The sequence below is a fragment of the Trifolium pratense genome, linkage group LG7 (assembly GCF_020283565.1).
Source record: "Trifolium pratense cultivar HEN17-A07 linkage group LG7, ARS_RC_1.1, whole genome shotgun sequence".
NCBI classification, from domain to species: Eukaryota; Viridiplantae; Streptophyta; class Magnoliopsida; order Fabales; family Fabaceae; genus Trifolium; species Trifolium pratense.
Window position 1 is genome coordinate 1,859,526 of NC_060065.1, and position 23,132 is coordinate 1,882,657.

The window sequence follows — 23,132 nt, forward strand, 5'->3', positions numbered from 1 at the left end:
TATATAACGCCTGCTATATGTACTTATCATGAAACCAATTTGTGTTTTTCTCAATTCTAAGTCTAACCGACGATAATAGGGCACTAAGTGGATGATCCAAAACAATAGCAATAATAGAATCAGATTATCTTTCAAATTTCAGATTAATGAATAAACACTTGGTTGCTAGACGTTTGCGAGATTACACCACTTGCAGCATCTCTAATGTAATGGGGTCCATAGTGAATTTCATAATCTTACATAATATGGTGCTGGTGTGGTGTGTTCCACCAACACCAAGTAGCCTCCACTATAAAGCGCCTCTCACTGTATCACATCAAAGTGATTTGCACATAATATTTTACTTATGAATACCAAAAACTTGATTGCTTAAAATTGGCTCATTGTTTAATAACTAATCATGCCATTTGCTTATTGTTATATTATTATTATTATATGACCAATAAATGAATACCATAGTCCACAATACAAATAATTCTATTCTAATTTCTATGTATACCTATTAATCTCAATGACAAGGAAATAAATAAATAAATAATGGCCACCCACTCCCATAGTTTTTCATCCATGTGTAGAATGTCTTCGAAGCGTTGAACTTAGAACAACAGATTTTTAATCATATGGGCTTTTTGGGATACAAGGGCCATACTCAACTTACATGGGCCATGAGGGCCCAGTTGATCAAAACATGTGGCCCATGAACCTAATTTGGTGGGAAACGTGGCTCATGAAGCTAATTTTGAGGGAAAAATGTTGAAGGAGGCGGTGATTACAAGTGGAGAAAATGACACAATAGCCACATAGCCGTTGTAACGGTGAGAAGAATGGTTTGGGATTCCCATACATTAGTACACGTGGCCCATGATATTTCACTCTGATCGAATGCACCAACGTACACCATTGAACCGTTGTTAAGCTGGGGTGATGATGATGAGTCACTGCCATCTGATTTCGGATTTTGTCCCTCCCACGATTTTTTACTGCAAAAACAATTACAAGCATTATTTCTAAAAGGTATTACTGAAAACCCAATTATACACTGATTAGAGACTAGTATTTCTAAAAATAAGTCTTAAGTTTATTAAGAATGACACCTTATATTAGAAGTAAATATGAGTTGTGTGCTCCCTACTCAATATCAATCTATCTAATGTGCCACTAATATTGGTTTATATTTAAGTCTCATCAATTTGAGATAGTATATAACATCTAAAATGAGTCAAACCCAATAAAATTTATCAAATTCTAATATGAATATGTTCTTACCTTGAATCTAAAATTGTACTACTACTACTATAAGTGTTTAGATTTATTTAAGGTAAAAAAGTTACTACTGGTGAGCTACGCTTGTGAATTTTGCCTAATGTGTGCTTGATTTATATTTTATATTCTACACCCATAGAATCAATTGAGATCCAACATACTCCCCCATCACAATTATAAGCCTCACTTTTTAAATTTATTTTATAACTGATATATTTAGCCTATATTATATATCAAATACATCAATTATTCAATGTATCTGAAAATTAGAATTTTGCTTATAATCGTGATGGGGGAGCATAAACGAATTCTCCTCCACCTTTCTTCAAAAAATATAGTCCCATACATAGGAGACCAGATGCAGAATTGTGAACTACCATGCGCCATTGGGATTAGCAGATAGTTACAAGTGTTTTAAATTAATTATAAAATTACGGTTAAAATTAAGTTGAGTGTATTATATACATTATGAATTAAATAACAAGTCTGAAACTAGAAATCACATTCATAGGTAAAAAGGGCGGGATGGATAACTGAACTGGTTAAACTAGTTGAACTAACCGTTAACGAGCAGGAGGTCCAGAGTTCAAGTCCCAACAAAGGAGAAAAAATTAATATCATAATACTAACAACTAACATTGCTTATAAAAATTACTACTCATTTTTGGTTTATTTCATTCTATTCTATGACAAGTGAGAATATAGAGCGAATTTAACATTTAAAAAACGGTTAGGATTTTTTTTCGCTGTTGAAGTAAAAAAGAGAGTAGTAAAAAACAGTTAGCCGTTAAACTCACTTATTACCACATCCAACGTTCATATTTCATTCTATAGTTACTACCGTTAAATTAAAAACAAATTTCTGTAGAACCGTGAGAAATTTAGTTTAATTAATAGTAATTAATTAATAGTAATCGTGATTCAACGAATCTAACCTGGGTTTGTTGCTGTTAGTGGAAGGGCAAAACGTGATTATGTATTCAGCCGCAGAAGCACAAGTAAACGTGCTTGTCTTATCATCATACGCGTAGCTATAAGCGCGTGGGCAAGCATTCTTAAACAACTCAGAATAACTTGAAGGTTTACAAGTGTTAGGTGAACCATACGCGCCGCTGCAACAATACTGCGCCGATCCAAACGCTTCACAAGCACTTTTACACGCCACACTCTCTTTCCCATCCACGCTCGTAACCTTAAGCTCTGAAGGACACGCGCCGAGTAAATCCTCAACACAACCGGTACTTTTACAGTTATCACCGGAGCCACCTTGTGGAACAACAAGCATAGGAACGTTATAACCGTCGACCAAACTCACGTCGAAGAAATCGAGTCCATCGGATCCGTCGAGAGTGAATTCTGCTAAAGTAGCCGGTGGTGTTGCTCCGTTACCGGAGCATTCGAGTTTGCCGGAGTTACAATCGCCGGTGAGACAGGAGAATTTTCCGGTGGAGTCTTGAGAACAGAGTGTGCGTCCCCAGAAACGACCTCCCCAGGAAGAAGGTGGAGTGATTGATTTGGATTCGCCGGATTGAAGAACGAAACCGGTGGTTGGAAGTGGCGCAACGCCGGCGTTGGAGAGAATTCCCGGCCACACTGTGTAATTGCATTTGTTAAGGAGTGTGAATGTTGTTGATGCTACTCCTGGTGTTGAAATATAAAGTGTAAGGAAAATTGAAAATAATTTTGTAATTAGTTGATCCATGTACTTATTAGAACTTAAGTAGGTACTTAATTAGATAATTTGGAAGAAGAAGAAGAAGCTAGTTATGCAACTTCTTCTTTGTAGGGTAATATACTATAAATTTGGGGAGAAAAGGTTACGGAATTGGAATTTGGAGGTGAAAGGTGGCTTTAAGTTAGTCTTTTTTTGTGGGATAAGGTGGTGGCGTTAACTTTAGCTTATACTATAGGGTATGGTTACTTATACAAATATATATTGCTTAAATGCATAGAAAATGAACACGATTTTTCCCTTTTTTTGGGGCTCTTTCCGAAAGTTGTTTAGGAATTTTACCGGGCTTTTTTATTCGGGCCTTCAAGGGACCCATATGGGAGCACAAACGTGAGATGTTTTCTTTCTAGGCCTCCCGTGTATCTTTTATACCCCCAAATATTTTAATTTTGCTTTTGATAAAAACTTTGATTCGCAGAAATCGAACTTTTTTCTAGTTCAAATTCAAAGAAAATCCGGTTAACAGAAACCGATTTTTTTTTTCAAGGCAAAAAAAATGCGATTCGTAGCAACCGATGTTTTTATTGAAGGACAAAAAAGTAAAATCTAGGGGAAAAAAGAACCATGGAGGACCTAAAGAGAAAACATCCACACGTGAAGCTAGTTTGTGAAGGAAAAAAAAGGAAGAAAAGTTCTAACCAATTATTTCATAAATAAATAATTAAAATTAGGTTGAGGTTTAATTATTATTCCTTACAAAAAAATACCACTATTTTTGTCCTTGAAATTATCAAAATTACAAAAAAAATTAGATTGAAGTTTACATTTAGTGTCCGTTTGGTTGAGCGGAAAGAAAGATGAATGAAAGAAAATTACGAATTTCAATGGATTAACGTGGACTAACTTTTGTCCAAGTTCATCCATTGGAATCCGTAATTTTTTTTTTTTTGCTCAACCAAACGAAATGTTAAAATGTGCAAACAACCACCTTGGTCCTTGAAAGTATAATTAATTATATTAGTCTCTGAATGTATTAAAATTGCAAATATATCTCGAATATCTTATTTGATAGTAATTTTATGGACAAAATTAACCACCTAAAATAGATTCAAGGACCAAAATAACTAATAAAAAAGTCATATGTGGGGATATATTTGCAATTTTTATACATTAACTTATTTGACAACAAATTACACATTCGAGGATCAAAATGGTGGTTTGTCACATTTAAAATACACGAGTCGTTAAATTATTGGAAAAGAAAAATATGTTTTCTCTCCCCACCCCCCGTGATTCTTTTATACCCCCCAATATTCCGATTTTGCCCTTACAAAAAACTTCGGTTCGCAGAAACTGAATTTTTTCTAGTACAAATTTTGAGTAAATTTCGGTTTTCAAGGCAAAAAAAACTTCGGTTTCTATAAACCGAAGTTTTTTGCAAGGGTAAAATTGGAAATTCAGGGGGTATAAAAGAATCACGGGGGGTGAGGAGAGAAAACATCAAAGAAAAAAAAAACAGCCCAAGTTATAGCACTCCAGTTGTGGTTTATAAGTTCTTCCCACCAAGAGTCGAGTTATTTCATGAGTAACTTCACTTCATTTTCTTAAAAATTTGTTAGTACAATATTTTAAGATGCAACAAAATATTAATATGTGACTTGTGAGCTATATTGTGAGACTCGTTATAAAGAATCATTATAAGTTCTTAAAATTGTAGCATGGGTCCAAAAAAATGAATGTATTTTTAAAAGTGATTAGGCAAGGTTAAGTCCATTTAAACTATGTAGAGGATGGATTGTGTCACTCTTGTTTCATTGGATTATGAAAAGAGGGTTGTCTTTACTTATAAATTTATATTCAAATCATATTTCATGCAATGTGAAATTCTTAATACACTCTTCACATCAATTTGGTAACTTTCCGTAATTCAATTACACTTGATAACAATACATTTTAAGTGTAATCCGAGTGGCTCCATAACGATAATTTGATAATAAGTGGCTCAATAGATAGATTTTGATACAAATTTAGGTTGAACCTAACTCATTGATACAACACCGACTTATAATCTCAAACAATATGTTAAAATTGAACTCTAATTGAAATTTCAAAATAGTTTACCAAGAACACAAATGACTGTGCAAATTGATTTCCACCAAGGGAAACGTGGTATTCTAATAAATCAAACATGTAGCAAAATTATGTATAATTCCTGTCAATTTATCAATAGGCCAATTATGCACAACAAGCATTCGTCAGAGATTCGAATATAGCTTTATCTTTTATTCATTTCCATATCAATCCAAACAAAATGGCCACATTTGATGTGTAACCTTCTACCATGAATTGGTCGAAGAAGAATTTTGAAGTGATAACAATGTTTAAGCTACCCTGCAATCATGCATCCGCATCCTTCCAATATTTGAGATAACATCAAATGATGCAAAAAGCAGGCAAACCAATTTAGAGTTGGTATATTTACTTATACTAATATATTATTTTAGAAGATTATTTATACTAATACCATTAATTTGTGTCAAGATTTATATTTTCTAACACCAAGCTTTTGTAGTTTCCAATCATGACAAATTCGTCACGGTTCTAAATCCTGTATAAACGTTATCATGCAGCCCTACTAGCAAGACTTATGCTAGGATACAAATATGATTGATTAGCAAGGCACAACAAATTGCATGACATAAGTATAGCTAGATGGTGCGAAACATGCCATCAATGTGACATATCATAATCATATACTAGTATTTAAGTTCAGTATTGTAGCTCAAGTTACACAATACAATATGTAACTTATACGAAAAGCAGAGCTGGTTTAATTATTATGCTGAGGGGTTTCCAACTTTTTAATTCCAACTTTTTAATTATTATGCTAACTAACTAACTAACTAACTAGAAGGTAAATGGGAATGAAAGGAAGAAAGTAACATGTTTTACATGATTTGAGGATGCAGTAGAAAAAACACAGGTGCTACTGCTAGCTAGGCTTGAAAAAGTTGTGATTTATGTCCCACATCGTTTAGAAACATGAGCTATAACTAATTCAGTATTTATAAAATGTTTGCAAGAATTGTAGAAAAACTCATGATCCTTCAGGCAGATACGGGGATATGAGGAGTGGTTGGATCTCACAAATTATGTGAGTTGAGTGTCCACCTACAGCCTGGTTACGACAATTAGGGCACTCTCCCAATTTTAATCTGATCCCTAACCTGAAGTTTTTAAATTTAAAACAATTGTTGTTTTATTTGAATGATTTGTGGTATAATTTGTTTCGGTTATTAAATCGAAACAAATTATACCTAAATTATTCAAATAAAACAATTGTTTTAAATTTAAAACCCCTTGGTTTATGTTTTTGTATATGTTCATTTGTTCTTCATGTTATTATTTATTTGAATTGAAATAATTTGTTTTTTAAATTTAAAATATTACTAGTATATAATTGAAAAATTACAATTATGTTATGATATGATAATTTTAAAGTGAGCATTTCGTCCGGTATTTAAAATTATGCATTGATATGATAATTTTATGTGCATCTAATTCAAAATATTTCGACTTTGAATTCTTAAGAGTATCTTTGGAGCACTCACATCTATTGTACTCACTTGAGTTCTTTAAGTGGACCCTATTTAATTTTTTATATTATTTCATACTTCTCAATTTTTTTTTTTTTTTGACAGTAAAAAAACTTCATACTTCTCAGTTATTCAAACAACTTAACTACATTTCTTAAATATTCATACAACTCTTCAAAAACTCTCAAATGAATCACATTGAACCTTCTCATTTATATTGATTTGAATACTACTTCCAATTTTTTTTTAATTAAATCAGCCAACAAGTCATGTTAAGCAACATGCTTGGACAAATCAACCCTGCAATATTATTATTATAAGCGATCAACGGTGCAATATAAAGCACGCCTCTTAGAAAAGAAACATCCCATTGTCATTGACTCATGGTTGTCGAAAACTGTGAAAAACTAGCTACAACAGACGATAATTATGCTCTTAGGGCACATATTAGCAACTAGCAAATTCCAAAACTAAATACACAATATGAATATGAGAGAGATGTCTAAACATTTGTCTCAATTTTAGTGTACAAATATAACTTCTCTTTAAGCATAGGCATAATAAATTTAGATAAACTTATAGTACAATTAGACCCTTAATTCACTTGGTGAAAAAAATATTATTTAATGCATGTTTTTACTTTTGATCACAAAAGAAAAAATATCATTAATTGTGTCTTATTTTTTAAAAGAACAAAAAATTTGGGACAAAATTAATTTTTTTTTTGAAAGGGCAAAATTAAAATGTTAAAAGGATCAAAGTGAAGGAATGGAGTAGTCTACCGTAGGTCCGTAGCAAATCCAAGTCTATCTAAGAGAAATTTTTAGACCATCGATTGCAAACAATGTAAAGAATTCAACTATTTCAATATAATATCATGAGTTATATATATGGATATATATTTATATATATATACAGGATTAAAATTGTAAAAAAAAAATTGAAGAATTAAGGCCAGCATCTAAGAAAGTGAAGTAGCAAGAGGTCTTCAAAAGAAAAAATAAATAGCGCGAGACCTATAAATGAATGAAGAATTCAAGACCCTAAGCCATCCATAATATCCAAAGCATTATATCTTCGGTCTTTGGCAATGAGTGTGGTACCCAAGGACTCTTTAACAGGGGAACTCCCAGCACTTTTGAACTTAAGCTTGGCTTTAGTTTTCTTGGCAACACCAAGTTCCTCGCTTTTGCTAACTCCTGGGCTCCTCCTCGTTGCAATTACTTTCTCCAGCAACATCCTATCCTCTGGAGAAAGTTCAGTTCCCAATGGCTTATTGTTTCGGTCCAATGACAGAATCAAAAACTGTCGCATCTTAGACTGAAGTTCAGGTCTCTTGAGAGGAGACTGCGTGGGCATTGCCATTGGCCTCGAGGCATTTTGTCTGGATCTTACAGAGTTAATCAAATGGTGAATCCATACCAGCAATTCAATAATGTAAACATCTATTTTCTGTTTATCAGCGTAGTGAAGTGTCTGGAGGCGAATCGGGTTACTTTCTTTGGACGTGTTATCGCCAAAGTCATTACTGCAATATCAAAATAGGAACACAAGTTATCATGGACTCTCCTGGTTCCTGCTAACTCCACTTGTTATTTTTTTACTTCATATATCACCCAAGAAAGATTCAAGTTTAACTAACCTTGTGTTTGCCCATTCACCAACCCATCCAAAGCCTTGATGAGCTCTGTCAACAATATCGTCAAATAAAAGAAAAACACATGAGCAAATGCAAGGAATTATAACCTATTTTCATCCAAGAAAAAAAGGCCAGCAGCATGGGGAGCAAAAAATAAATATGACACAAACAAAAATCAAACAAACATTTGCATATCTCACCTGATTGTATTTGCGGCAAATGGTACAAGCCACTGAAGAGTCTTATCCATTTCAGCTTTGATATGAGTCAATGATTGCTGCAGAAAATTTCCGTTTCATTTAGCATAATCCAAAACAAATTAAAACTCAATCTTCATGAAACAGGTGAGTGGTGACTAAACCTTTCCCCCCAAAAAAATGACAATGAAAAGAATAAGAAATCGCAAGACAAAAATGGATGCCCAGCAAATGGAGGTTTATACCTCTTTCGGGATAGAAATGGTTCGCAGCTGGGATGGAAGGGCATTCTTAATATTGTTTGGCAAACCTCGATATAATGTATCCCTCGTATTTGTAGGAAGGGAAGCTGGGCGAGATGCCTGATAGAAACATACATTGTTAGTTAAACAAAAATAGATGTTTGATTAGGTAAAACACATTTTATTAGTGGGATAAAAACTTACAATCATATATATTTGATTGATCATGTTAGCATAGTGTAGAGTAAGACCAGCTTCACCAAGTCTTTGAGGACCTTTACCATACTTGACAGCATCAGTACCTGCCATTAACCCACAATTTCAAAACAATTTAGATGATTAATTTAACCGTCAGATGTTATGAGTTATGACCTTCCAACCTGTGCTGTCAATTGTGGATTGCGGAAAATCGCGGTTTGTTAAAATTCCGCTACGCAACAGTGTTATAATGCCGCAATTTCACTATATTTTATACTAATTACTAAATAGCGTATCGCGGAACAATAGCGAGCTGTTCAAACTCTGCTGTGCAATAGCACTAAAGGCTATAGCCGTTATTTAACAGCATTGATTCCAACAAGTTCTACACAACAGCACATGCATAATGCAGCATAGTAGACTATAGTACACACCAATACATGACTGGAACACAAACATAAAAGTGATTACGAAATTCCCTAATGGACTCACAGTTTTCGGAATGTTTTTATTTAGTAGGCCGATCCCTCCAGGAAAATTAAATGATTTAGCATAACAAGGACTGTTACTTTAAGATTCTTAAAAAAATCACTTTTAACATTTTAATTATGTTTGTGTAAGCTTTTTTTTTTTAAATGATTTTGCTGAAGAAATTATTTTTTATGTTGAAAATGGAAAGATATTTTCATTAGTTTTTGAAGAAAAATCATTTTTAATAGAAGGGAGAAATATAAATCTCTAAATTATTTATATTAAAATGATTTTTAAAAACAGCTTACACTCAAACATAACTAAAACATCAAAAGTGCTTCTTTAAGAATCTTAAACAAAGAGGCCCATAATCCCAATCAGCACATTAGAGGCAGGGAAGAAGACTGTAACAACAAATATGACACAGTATAACTTGAAGAAAAAGAATTAGCCGGGAATAAACCATGATTCCAAATAAAGCTTTCACCAGAAAAATTCAAGGGTTTGTTTTCTTAGTAAAAATTAATCTGATGTCTTGAAATTTCACGTAGCTCAGCCACAAATATAAAAGGCAGCTATTTATTAGTTTTTACAGCTTATGTAAGAGTAAACAAGGGCATCGAAAAGATTGGAAAAATTAATCTATGGTCTGTTTGCTTTACTCAGAATCATGTCATAGAGATAGCAGGGATGCAAGCAAAGGTGGTTCAGATGTCGAACCCTAAGCTTACTACATTTGATGAATTCCTGGTGTATAAGGTGATGCACATGCTCTAACTATATTATATATAGCTTTTGTATTTTTTTTTTGAAGAATATAGCTTTTGTATTTTACTTCATAAGAGATATAAGAGATATGTTCATACCATGGTTTCCAAGGAACACGTAAATTGCTTGATGTATATAGATAACAATATCAACAAGCTTTTCAACTATCTGCAATAAGTAAATACAATTCTGAGTTCTGACAGAATAAGTCAATCGTCGGAGTTTTCTCTAAAAAAAGTCAATTGTTTTAATTTGTAAAATCTGCAGCCACAAAACATTCACTGCTACGCAAATGTCCAAAATTCCATTCAAGAAGTAGGCGAACATGGGATGAGAAAATACTGAATTCAACATACTAGGAAATATTACTTTATAATATGAATAACAATATACCTCCTCTAAATTTCTGGACCAAAGAGACTTCTTTTTCAAGTTCCTCACGAGCTTTTTTTGATGCTTTAACTCACTTTGAAAAAGTGTGATACTGTCCCCTGCATTTGTAAAGAGTGCATAGCTTTCAATCATTAGCTAATTTCTGGGGATTTAAATTTTCAGATGTTCTGCTGACAGACTGTAAGTGAGACTGAAAATCCAAAGTGATAAATATGAAGATATTTGTGGTCACTGAGACTGAAAATCCAAAATGATAAATATGAAAATATTTTTGTGGTTACTAGTAATAATGAATATATTTCAGCAAAAAAAGGAAATACTTGCTCACAACAGTGGGTACAGATGTTAGAAACCAAATTCTTGTTGGGATAATTGTTACAAAATATACTCTATCTAAAATGTTAAGATAAGATAGAAAACTGAGCAAATGAAACAAAAAAAAAAAAACTAAAACAATAATTTGAATGTCAAGTATTATTTGACAAATATTAGAGGGAAGTTGAAATTTTATATAATAAAGTTTCTAACTTCTAACCTTTTAGAGGAAGATTCAAGGACTCCATTTCCTTAATTTTTTGTTTATAATCATGTTGATCGCGTTCATAGGTACTTAATTCGCGGTATAATTCCTACATAAAAATGAGAAAATTAGTTATTTGAAAAAGGAACTACAAAATGCATTCAATGGAAACCCTAGATTTAACCAGCAGAGAACTCAAAGCAAATCTGAAGTAGGGAAAAAAATATAAAAAAACATATGAATAGATCTGGTGATACGCATGAACACTGCATGTAGATGACATAAAAGATCTAGGAATTAAGGTTATGCAGCAGACATGCAAGAAACTAAAACAATGACAATGGCTTTGTTCATCCATCAGTTCACTGAGGAGATAAAAAATTATGCACAACTTTATTTGAAATGTCATATAGCTTACCGCAGTGAGATCAACTAGATCTGCAAACTCCTGCATTGTCTTTTCAGCATCTACCTGATGTTGTTTGTCGCCCAAGACATTCGAGTCTAATCTGATATTTTGATTTTGGCAAAGATTTTAATATGAAAAAGTGCGTTAGTTTTATCATCTATGAATTGGATCATGATAGTTAGCATAATCTTCTCAGTTATCATAAAAAGGAATGTATAAGTAAACTCACCTTGAGAAATATCGATCTAGGTTGTGCCATTGAGGGTCTTTACACATATTTCCAAATCTAATTACTTCCCGTGAAAAGATATTGAATTCTTCCCTAAAAAATCCAAAAAGATAAGATATAAGGAACGGTAAGAAAATTGGGAGGAAAAACAAAAGCATACTATAATACTCTTAAAAGAAGCTAGAACCTTTTGTCCATCTCAGCAAAACTTATTAACTCTTTCGTATCAGTTGAGACTAATTGCTGAATGGCTTTCGATTGTAAAATTTCCCTCTTAAGGAGCTGCATGTTTTCTTGAGAAAGTGAGTGAAATAAAATGGATCCTTTGGATATTGTATTAGCTACTTCAAATGCCAATATTGATACTTTCTTCCCTCTAGAAGTCATGCTAGAGGAAAACCCGCCACTGGTGTTTAACTTTTGCATACCACTTCCAAGTGTGTCCAGAACGTCCACTGCCCTATAGCTAGCTTTACTCAGTAAAGAGCTCTTTCGGGTGATCTATGAAAAGAAAAAACATCAATCATTAAACACTAGATTTCAAAAAACAAGAAGTTCCATCACAAATTATAAGATGACATACTAGAAACTCAAAGTGAAAGTAGCAAGTTGCTAAAGTTACAACTACTTGATATGTCGCTACTTATAACCTGACAATTTATAACAGTACACCAGTTCATAATGCGTTTGTAGGGGAAACACTTGTTCAAATATTCAAATCATGAAAGTAAACAATCTATTATTGAATAAAGCAAAAACCGCGTAAAGCAGCTTTATGAACCATTTCTGGATTTCTGGAAGTTCCATAATCTCAGTGACCAGATGACTAAACAGAAGCAGAGTCTCTTAAATCAAATAACTAGAGTAAAACCAAGTTTGAATGCATAAACCCTACGTGATTTTAAATTGTGATCCACAACCGCAATATAACAAATTTTGAATTCTTCACAACAACATCACTACCGCAATTTTGACTGCATTGGCTGCACTTTTCCATAACAATACAATGTTCACATGGATAACCGCGACACCAATTTAAAACCATGTCCTTAACTATAAAAATCGATCAGTGCACTGTCTCTAATTACTAGTCATAAACTAATAGTAGTACAAACACATAAATTTGTTTCCACACTAAACAACCAAATAACGCGTGATAGAGAAAAAAAGGTACCTGTTTTTCCCCAATTGAATCAGAAGTGGATAAACCGAATTCATTGGAAATTCCATTTTCTCTGTCATTTTGGTTTTTACCTTGACTATTAGACCTTGAATCTGGAAAAGTTTGTTTCAGATTCGGGAAACATTTTTCCTTCTTAATAAGCTTCCCAGAAAACCCCAAAGTCTTCCCTCCTCCTCCTCCTCCAAGTTCTGCATTTCCCTCCGTCATCCCCGCCGAACAAACCGCTCCCATTTTTTTTTTCACAATCAGAAATTAAAAAAAAAAACGCAATGCCACACAGAAATAAAAAACCTAATATAGTCTCAATCAATATACAACCACCTGTGAATCAAATAATAATCCATTTAGAAAAATAATCGATTAAACAATCGAATAATTAAATAATCTATGAACTAAGAAATAGTAGTTATAATTAGTTTGAGAGTGAAAGAGAGCGTAGAATTTGTACATACCTATTTACAGAGAAGAATAGTAACGATGAAGTTGGAGAAAGGAAATTGATGATTTAGATGAAAAAAAGGAAATGGAATTGGTTGGGAAATAGAAGAAGAAAAGTCGCTGAGAATTTACGACTCTGAGGTTTGACTTTGAATTTATTGAAATACAATAAAGATAGGCGTGACGTGTATGGGGATATTCATTCATAAAGACAAAATGGTTGAATATTTTGATTCAATAAATATAAATGAATTTAATTTATATTGGTTGGGAAATATAAATGAATTTAATTATTTTACACATGCGTCCAATAATATATCAACACATCATGTATGATATTTATAAACTAGTATGATACCCGTGCCAAGCACGGGGGCAAACCTTTAAAAATTTACTTATTTTTGTTTACAACATAAATAAAAATTATGATGAATAGAGTAACAAAAAACGCATGATAAAAAATAATGGTCGATTTTTAGAAAATCAAATAACTCATATAATTTCTTTTCGTGATATCTAAACTAATGGTCAAATTTTAGGAAATCAAACTTACGATTTATTGACACCATTAACAAAAATATATCATCAAACGGTGAATCTCATTTAAAGTAATAACGGATTTGTGCTACATGAGCTCACACATCTCATATTAAAATTTTTGTATTTTATGAGCATAAAGTACTATTAAATTAAACTTAATATATGCTTTCATTAGATATATTAGAATGACCCATAAATAAACACATTTTCTTTTGATATAAATTTTAAAAAATAAATGTTTACCCTTGACTAACAATTAAAACACGTCTACTGCATGTTCTCCAATAATACATATTATCATAAGGAATCACTTTGGTATTGCATACACAGGATAAATACCACCAATCGCAGTTAGGTTCCAAATGTTCTACTTTGCCCAATATAGCGTACACCGACCCCTGCAATATTTAATTGTGACAACTTAGGTACAACTTCATAAATCTAAAATGAAAATAGACAAACAAATCAATATCAGTAATGGTTACCATTGCACATAAACCAAGGGTTGATAGAGTATGTCTAATTGTTTTGTACACCCACTGATCCAATACATGTGCTTTTGTAGTTTCATTTATTGCATATATCGAATGAGGCTTAGAAATTGTTCTGTCCAGCATTCTATAGATATAAAAGACATATTTTATTAAGTGAACATAAAATGCATTCCAAACTACTCCGTGTATATACTGTAAATAGGAGAAAACTATAAACCTTTGCTTCAATTCTGCAGCGGCATCAATATTTGGATTGAATAACACCCTTGTATATTGTCCGAAATTCTGAACAGTAGGTATACCTGAATTATAATTTAGTTATGTTGAATTTTGTTTAAGCATCGAAGCCTTATTAAAATTACACGGTGAGGGTTATGTGATACCTTTCCAAAAATTCATCCTTCCAAAAAGCAATACAACACATGTACTGTCGGATGCATCAGACTTTAAAAAATTAATCAGCTTGTCCACATAATGGCCACGTAGAATACACTTAAATCGATAACTAAACAAAACATAAAGATTAATAAGTTACTCTCTCCATCCCAAAATATAAATAAAAATAAAAGAAAAAAACTTGATGTATTGGGTTAAAAATTTGGAGTACTTTACATTATTTATTTATTAAAAAAATAAATAAATAATTGACAAACGAAAGTCTTAGTTTTATAGACAAACGAAAGTTTATTTAATTTTATGCTAAGTATATATTATAGACAAACCTATCAAATAATCGGTATCATAGTTATCATTAAAAATCTTATGAGGTTCACTGATCATGTATATATTAGCAGGTATCAACTTGTCATCAAATTTTTTGATTTTAGTTCCAAATTGAAAATTAATTTTATAGGCATGATTGGTGGTTCTATATGATCCCACATTAGTGGCAACACTAAAGTTGCTTATGGAATACACATGGCCCTCAGTGAGTTCCTTTTCATATTTGTAAATTAATGTTCTTCGAACTGTTGCATGGATCTTTTCACCCTAGAATACACACAAAAAAAAAAAAAATTAGATATGATTGCTTAAAAAATTTAAAAAATAAATTGAAAATCAAGATGTGAATAAACCTTCTTATCCATCAAAACCATTTCTAAAGAATATGGCAGCACATCTCTATTCATATCTTTAACAAACCACATGCGAACAATTCTAACCAATACATTCCATGTTTCTTTGGATGGAGAAATTTCAGAAATATAATTATATTTTGGAGGCATTTTCTTAAAAATTCAAGTAAATAAAAAACAATGAAAATAAACAAAGAGATATAACTATAACTAAAGAGAAGAGAATTGAGAAATGATGAGTTTTAGGGTTGAGATTAAGGTCCTATATATAGTGAAAAAAGGACATATGAGTAATTTGGTCAAATTAAATGTTTCCTTTTAAATTACCCTAATAAAAATTTAGGAATGTTTTATGCACATGATTTGAATCAAGACACAAACAATGACTTTATCCATACCATCCCCACATATTTGCGATCCAAAAAAAAAAAGCATAAAAACTATAAGCAACAATCTTCCCCACATATTTCCTTTTTAATACTATTGTGCCACAATTTGACAGCTTTGATTGCTATGAAATAGGATCACCACATTAATATTACTTTTTATAAACATAATTACATATTTGCCGATCAATATCAATTTGTATTGAATGTAAATAATCAATTCCCTTTTTATATATTATTATTATTATATATTTGATTATTTGAATTTTTTGTGTAAAAAAAAATTATATAAATAATTAATAACAATTTCCGAAAAAAAAACTATATATTATGTCTATCAATATAATACAGATGTTGTGACAAATTTCCGGAAAAAAAAATTAAATTAAATTAAATGGACAAATATATGAATGTCAATATATAGAATAATCAATTGCCGAAAAAAAAAATTATGCCTATCAATATCAATTTGTATTGAATGTAAATAATCAATTCCTTTTTATATATTATTATATTATTATATATTTGATTATTTGAATTTTTTGTGTAAAAAAAAATTATATAAATAATTAATAACAATTTCCGGAAAAAAAAAAACTACATATTATTAGTGAGCAATCTCATATATTCCTGTTTTATAGTATATCCTACAATTAGTGACAAATCTCGGTCATAATACAGATGCTGTGACAAATCTCGGAAAAAAAATTAGTTAACATATTTCCTTTTTAAAATATCTATATTCAATACAAATATTGTATGATGATTGTGAGCAAAACATTTGAAATTGAGCAATAAATACAAATATGTGAGGATGAATGTGAGCAAAGCATTTGAAAATTTGCATTAAATGAGGCTTAGAAAATAAGTCTCAAATGTATAGTATTAAGATTAAGATTAAGATTATAATAATTCAAAATTTAAGATGAGTCGAGTTAGTAACATGAATGAATTATTTCGAGTTTGTATATTGTACTAAAAAGTGTGGTTGTATAATTTTTGGTAGTATAGTTGTATATAGACATATATCATACTATTCTTTTGTGCTAATTCAAAACTCCAACAAATGATTTTGTGTCAACCTCAAGTTTTAAACGAAAAGTACAGATAATTCATTGTTGATTATAGACGTTGTAAAAATTAAATTATACACAAATGATTGCTACTAATTCATTGTTGATTTTTTATTTAGAATTTTTTTCTTATTGGTCTAGTAAATATCAAAAGAGATGATGGTGAGTATGCATTTAGTTTGTGATGATGTTAAAATTTCTATTTTCTATATAAAAGATTTTTTTACCGGTATTAATGAAATTTCTTTTATACAAAAAAAATAATTTATTTAAGAAAATAACTTTGCACGGTATCTTAAGCGTGTGTAGTTGATGGTTTCCGGTAGTAAATATAAATCATATCTAAATTATAAAAAAATTGCACATAAATTATAAATGTTTCCGGTATTTCTTTAGTAATATTAATTAATATAGTACAAACTCACATAATGATGTTGGCTAGAGACTTTGAAGTGTGCCCATCTCAAAGGGCTCAGGTTTGATTCCCCTCGGAGAAAAAAAAAAAAACTCTAATTTTAAATTGACCCCCACAAGTGAACGGTAGAATTGATCCCCTTAAATAGTCGATCATTGGACGGGATACTACATTTTCAAAATAGGAAAAAAAATTAATATGGTACAATCATATTTTATTTTACCATAAAGGATTATATATATGTATATATATATATATATATACAACAACAACAAATAAATTCATTCATTTTATTTCCTTACTATAATAATTTTTGTTTAAAATAAAAACATATTTTAAAAAAAAGCACAAAAAATTAAACTTGTATTTTGTTAAAAAAATTCCTGCAACCAAAAATAATTAATTTATTCAAGTTTTCAAATTATTGGAAAACAAATTTGTGATAATAACAATTTGAATTATTTCTTTTTTAAGTATGCAAATTAAACGCAATGTTATGTTTGACTTTTTTTAGTGAAAGTCATACGTATGGAGCATTGAAACTTAAAATTCTTTTCTTTCTTTACCGGGTAACCGATTGCACAGGTTGACAGAAAATATTTTGTTTTTAACGTGTTGTGAACATTGTTGTCTTCTACTGCCTTTCCTCTGTGTTATATTTTGCTGCGGGATGGATCTATTCATTTTTTTTTTTTTTTTTTTTTAACAAAAAGAGGAGAAGCAAAGAGCTACCTCCTCAAACCATAAAATATAGAAGAAACAAAAAGAGATTACAAAAAAAAGAAGGGGGACTAGGCCAAAACCTCCCTAAATATGCACCACCCTAAAGAAGGGTTTACCAAGTCTATTCGCCTCAAAACTATCTTTAATCACAAGAGGTACATCATTCCAAATAGTAAGCCTATCTAATGTGAGACCTATATTAGCTAAGCTATCAGCACAAAAATTTCCTTCTCTAAACACATGAGAGACAACGAAGTTCATCGACTGAGTGAGTAATAAACAATTAAGCCATCTGTTTCTTAAAGCCCAAGGGACTAGCGAAGAGGATTTAAAGGCCTTGACCACCAGAGTTGAATCAGTTTCAAGCCATAGATTGTTCCAATTTTTAAAAGCTGCAATTTCTATGGCTTGCATAGCACCACATAACTCGGCCGAAAAGGCAGAAGAAGCATTACCAGTGTTCACTGCAAAGCCACATAAGAAAGCAGCATCCGAATTTCTGAATAGACCTCCACAAGCAGAAGTTGCAGCATTAAAGGCTCCATCAGTATTGCATTTAACCCAATCAAAAAAGGGCGGTTGCCAAATTACCTCTTTAATAGAAGTAGGATTCGGGGGGTGAATGTTGACATTAAACCTCTTCAGAGTAGTAAAATCTCTCAATGCAGAAGAGGATAGCTTGTTAGTTAAGTTACCGGCCATAGAAATATTAGAAGATATCCAAGAAACATAAGATTTCCAGTTTGGCATTTCATTGTTGAACCTAGCATTATTTCTTGCAGTCCAGATAGCATACAAAAGATGAATTAAAGCCGCTTTGATCACAATCTTGCATTGAGGAGACCTATTCTTCTCAGCCAAAAGCCAAATGTCTGTCATAGATTGAAAATGCAGAGTGACCTCTAAGACAGTTGCCAACCAACACCAAATTTGGAAAGCAAAAGAACATTGGAAAAAAAGATGAAACATAGTCTCAGAGTGATTATTACATAAAGAGCACATTGAGGGTAAGTTGCAACCTCTCTCACTTAACTTGTCATCTGTAGGGACTTTATCTAGCATAACCCTCCAAGCTAGAAGGGATCTAGATGGAGGAATATCCTTGCTCCAAATGCTCTTAGCCCAATTAATAATAGGAAAATGATGCCTTTTAAAATCATAAGCCATTTTTAGAGTAAGCAGTCCATTGGCTGAGTCTTTCCAGACAAGAGAATCTGCAATGGGTTCAACTGGAAGAGTAACTTGTTGAACAAGGTTCTTAACCTGAGGAAATAAAGTATCAATGTAATGAGGAATATGCCAGGTTTGGTTTTGAATAAAATCACTGACTTTACTGGGAAGCCAAATCAAGACATCTGGGTGAACATTTTGAGATAAAGCCAGAGGTTCTCCACACCAAAAATCACTCCAAAAATTTATATTGTGACCATTGCCTACTTTCCAACAAGAGTTTTCATAGATGACCTGAACTTCTTGCTTCACACTACTCCAAATGGATGAGTAAACATGATGGTTAATCGCAATTCCCTTTCTCATCACTCTAAATCTCAATATTTTTGCCCAATCTTCATCTGAGTGCATCAAGTCCCAGCACAATTTCAAATTTGATGCAGCATTCAAAGATTTTAAGGATCTCAAGCCTAAACCTCCTTCATCATAAGGAGCACAAATCTTTTTCCAAGCTACAGTGACAAGCTTTCTTTGATCTATATTACCACTCCAAATAAAATTTCTAATCCAAGCTTCAATAGACTTAAGAATGGATGATGGCCAAGAATAAACAGAGATGCTATAAATTGTCATACCTTGAATCACTGACTTCACAAGTTGTACCCTTCCAGCTATGGAGAGAAGAGAGGCCTTCCAAGCTGACAACTTGGTCTTAATCTTGTCTGCAATAGGATAGAAGTATCTTGCCTTCGGCTTACCTTTGAAGATGGGAACCCCCAAATAGATGAAAGGCAAAGACCCCACATTAAAGCCAATGTTGTTCACAATGTTAATCAGTCTAGCTTGAGAGATACCACCACTATAAATTGTGGATTTAGCTGCATTTATAATTTGACCAGAACAATTGGCATATCTCATGAAAAGATTTTGGAGAGCTTGGATGCATGAGAGTTTACCATTGCAGAAGACCATTATATCATCTGCATATAAACAATGAGAAGGTACAAGGGAATTTCTAGAGCCTTTGATGAGATCAAGACTGCCGTTTGAGACAAGCATAGAAATGCCTCTACTCAAAACTTCTTCTGCAAGGCAAAAGAGCAAAGGTGATAGGGGATCACCTTGTCTCACCCCTCTTTTACAATTAAAGAAACCATGCTGTGAACCATTAATTGAAACAGAGAGGTAAGCAGAAGAAAGAATAACTTCAATCCAGTTACAGAAAATTGGGCTAAAACCAAATTGCTTTAAAACCTTCAATAGAAAAGTCCAATCAAGAGTATCAAATGCCTTAGAAATGTCAATTTTTAAGGCTAAATTCCCTCCAAAAGTTTTTTTATCAAGTAAATTTATGGCCTCAGAGGTCAAACAAATGCAATCTCTAATGTTTCTACCTTCCACAAAACCTTTTTGTTCCTTAGAGATTATACTGGGCAAAATAGAGGCTAACCTGTCAGCTAGAACCTTTGAAATGATCTTGAATTTGAAGTTAGCCATTGCTATTGGCCTGAACTGATCAATTGAGTCTGCTTTGTTGGTCTTAGGAATAAGGATAATGGTATTGGAGTTGAAGCTTGGCATAATCCAACCAGAAGTAAAGAATTGCAGCACTGCAGCCACAACATCTTCATTAATGATCTCCCAATACTTTTGGTAGAAAAAAGCTCCATAACCATCAGGACCAGGGGCGCTATCTTTATTAAGACTAAACACTGCATTTTTTATCTCATCATATGAAGGAATCAGAGTCAGAAGAGCATTCACATTTTCATTAACCAAATTTGGAATAACTTCCTCTACAAGAGAATCATCCTGCAAAATAGTGTTAGTGCAAAAAACATTTTTAAAATAATCCACTACATGTTCTACTAACTGTTTGTGGTCAGTTATAACGTTATTGTTGTGTTTAAGAGAAGAGATAACTTCGGATCAAAAAATGGAATTCAATAATTTCATGGAATCAATTTAATGTTATTTATGTATGAGAAAAATAAAAATTCATTCAATTATAAAAAAATTAACAAAGAAAACATTTAATATTATATATTTTTATAATTAAATTCGTTTATTTATTTAATTTTATTTAACATTACTTTGTTACATATATTGCACGAAAATTCATATAAAATATTTAAAATTTATTTATTTTTATAAATTAGTTTGAATTCATATAAAATATAATTTGTTTCAATTCAATATATTTTTTTTACTTTGTTACATCCTGTATGAGAATTCCTATAAAATATTTTAAATTTTATTTCGCTTATTTATTTCAATTCATTAAAAAAAAAAACAAATTCATTTTATAACATGAAAATTCATATAAAATATTTTATAGTTTATTATATATACACAACACATTTTCATGACAACATCGTTTTATAATTTTTCTTATGATATATATGTATGAGACTCTTAAAGAAAAATCATAATAAATAAAAAGATGAAAGTTAATTATACTAAAGCAATAACATAATCTTTCAAACCAAAGCAACACATTGCTTAAGCTGTAAAATAATATTTACGGTAGAAATATTACATCTTTTCTATATATAAAAAAAATACACAATACACCTTTAAAATTAATTTACATTCATACTTGTGAGAAAGATTAACAATCACTTAAAACTCATATATTATGATTAACAATCACTTAACCCTAGTTCACATATCACTTATATTCTTCTTTTGGGTTCCACATCTGCAAAAAGTGAAAAGAATGATGAATATATAGATTAAGAAGAATATCGATAATAGAAAAATTGAAAATAGAAAAATTGAAAATAATACAAAGAAAATAGCTAAAGAGAAAAGAGATGGAAAATGTGTGATTTGAATGTTCAACCAAAGACCATTTATATAGGGAAAAACATGGGTATATAAGTAACTTTATCCATAATATGTAATTAAACCGATTAATAACAAATATATTGATTCCTTTTTTGGTGAATGTCATCTTATGATTTTTTGTAGAAAATTTAATATTTAACACACAAACATTAGAAAGAAGCAAAAAATCTCATGAAAATTAAATGCTTATAATGCAATACTAAAATTAACTTTGAAAAAATTATTATAATTTTTAAATAATTTCGTGATTATTACTTTTAATTATAAAAATAATTTAACAAATAATTTATTTATATAAAATATATAAACCGACTACAATTTTTAGAATATGTTTTTAATTTTTTTCTTTATTTTTTCAATATCAATCACTTGAAATTAAATGTTTCCTTTTAAATTACCCTAATAAAAATAAATCAACATATAATATTATATTTTAGGAATGTTCTATGCACATGATTTATACTACCTTTTATATATTGAATAAATCTGTGATACGAAATTTGAATTTGAATCAAGACACAAACAATGACTTTATTATAAGCAAAATTTGACAACAATGAAAATTTTAATTTAGGTAGTAAAATTATAACAACTTTCTAAGCAAGCCAAAAAAAGCCAAAAATCTCGAAATATTGAAGTCAATTTAATGCTATTAATGTACAAATTATTTTCAAATAATAATTTTGATTTAAAAATTATTTTCTTTTGAAATAATAATAAAATAATAATTTAAATATGAAAATTAGTATTTAAATTCGTTTTTTATTAGAAAAAAAAATCATGAAAAAAAAATTTGTGAATAAATTTTTTTCTTCCATAATCTTTCATAAATATGTACTTTATTTGAAATATAAATATATATTATTAATTTAAACTTGGTTATATTTTTATAATATTTAAACAAATTTGGTTAATTATTACTTAAATTTATTAAAAAAATAAATTGACTTTGAATATCGATTATTCACGAAATTTAATATATAATATTTTATAATATAATTTATTTATTTATGTGTTATATATTTGTGATTTATTTATTATATTTCATTTATATTATACTAATTATAATTATAATTGTATGTTTGGAATTTTATTATTTGAATTTGAAATATTTCCTTTTTAAAGTATGCTTTTAATATGGTTGTGTGAGGATGAATGTGAGCAAAGCATTTGAAAATGAACAATAA

The 23,132-nt window shown here is 30.9% G+C and overlaps 3 protein-coding genes and 1 non-coding gene across 5 annotated transcripts; 1 reads left to right on the plus strand and 3 right to left on the minus strand.

Annotated features, from left to right (window-relative positions):
• Nucleotides 1-414: 414 nt before the first annotated feature.
• On the minus strand, nt 415-3,395 carry LOC123897472 (thaumatin-like protein 1b). Its single transcript, XM_045948128.1, has 2 exons — nt 2,199-3,395; nt 415-980 (listed from the first exon to the last, which is right to left on the minus strand). The coding sequence occupies exons 1-2, from the start codon at nt 2,963-2,965 to the stop codon at nt 770-772; spliced, it is 978 nt and encodes a 325-aa protein (XP_045804084.1). The 5' UTR covers nt 2,966-3,395; the 3' UTR covers nt 415-769.
• Nucleotides 3,396-6,055: 2,660 nt separating this feature from the next.
• On the plus strand, nt 6,056-6,158 carry LOC123900202. Its single transcript, XR_006805854.1, has one exon. It is a non-coding gene; the product is annotated as a small nucleolar RNA Z279/snoR105/snoR108 (small nucleolar RNA).
• A 1,208-nt stretch (nt 6,159-7,366) lies between these two features.
• Nucleotides 7,367-13,372, minus strand: LOC123899372 (protein PSK SIMULATOR 2-like). Its single transcript, XM_045950481.1, has 13 exons — nt 13,233-13,372; nt 12,772-13,101; nt 11,785-12,098; nt 11,598-11,690; nt 11,378-11,468; nt 10,975-11,068; nt 10,440-10,537; nt 10,145-10,214; nt 8,814-8,911; nt 8,613-8,729; nt 8,371-8,447; nt 8,174-8,218; nt 7,367-8,059 (listed from the first exon to the last, which is right to left on the minus strand). The coding sequence occupies exons 2-13, from the start codon at nt 13,009-13,011 to the stop codon at nt 7,567-7,569; spliced, it is 1,830 nt and encodes a 609-aa protein (XP_045806437.1). The 5' UTR covers nt 13,012-13,101; nt 13,233-13,372; the 3' UTR covers nt 7,367-7,566.
• A 535-nt stretch (nt 13,373-13,907) lies between these two features.
• Nucleotides 13,908-15,250, minus strand: LOC123894322. 2 transcript variants are annotated; one of them, XM_045944290.1, is made up of 4 exons: nt 14,636-15,250; nt 14,470-14,554; nt 14,244-14,376; nt 13,908-14,156 (listed from the first exon to the last, which is right to left on the minus strand). In XM_045944290.1, the coding sequence occupies exons 1-4, from the start codon at nt 14,649-14,651 to the stop codon at nt 13,998-14,000; spliced, it is 393 nt and encodes a 130-aa protein (XP_045800246.1). In that variant the 5' UTR covers nt 14,652-15,250; the 3' UTR covers nt 13,908-13,997. The 2 variants fall into 2 exon arrangements, 1 of the variants encoding a protein (XP_045800246.1); XR_006803717.1 differs by having other exon boundaries at nt 14,005-14,156; nt 14,470-14,537; nt 14,636-14,860.
• Nucleotides 15,251-23,132: the final 7,882 nt, after the last annotated feature.

What these genes read in the sequence shown, in the direction of transcription:
- LOC123897472 (XM_045948128.1), bottom strand. Translation starts at nt 2,965, where the DNA reads ATGGATCAACTAATTACAAAATTATTTTCAATTTTCCTTACACTTTAT. An exon ending in ACTAACAGCAACAAACCCAG is followed by an intron (nt 981 to 2,198) that starts GTTAGATTCGTT and finishes TTGTTTTTGCAG; the next exon opens with TAAAAAATCGTGGGAGGGAC.
- LOC123894322 (XM_045944290.1), bottom strand. An exon ending in GCTGCAGAATTGAAGCAAAG is followed by an intron (nt 14,377 to 14,469) that starts GTTTATAGTTTT and finishes TTATATCTATAG; the next exon opens with AATGCTGGACAGAACAATTT. An exon ending in CCCTTGGTTTATGTGCAATG is followed by an intron (nt 14,157 to 14,243) that starts GTAACCATTACT and finishes TAAATATTGCAG; the next exon opens with GGGTCGGTGTACGCTATATT.
- LOC123899372 (XM_045950481.1), bottom strand. Translation starts at nt 13,011, where the DNA reads ATGGGAGCGGTTTGTTCGGCGGGGATGACGGAGGGAAATGCAGAACTT. An exon ending in ATTCAATTGGGGAAAAACAG is followed by an intron (nt 12,099 to 12,771) that starts GTACCTTTTTTT and finishes TTCTTTTCATAG; the next exon opens with ATCACCCGAAAGAGCTCTTT. An exon ending in TTTGCTGAGATGGACAAAAG is followed by an intron (nt 11,691 to 11,784) that starts GTTCTAGCTTCT and finishes TGGATTTTTTAG; the next exon opens with GGAAGAATTCAATATCTTTT.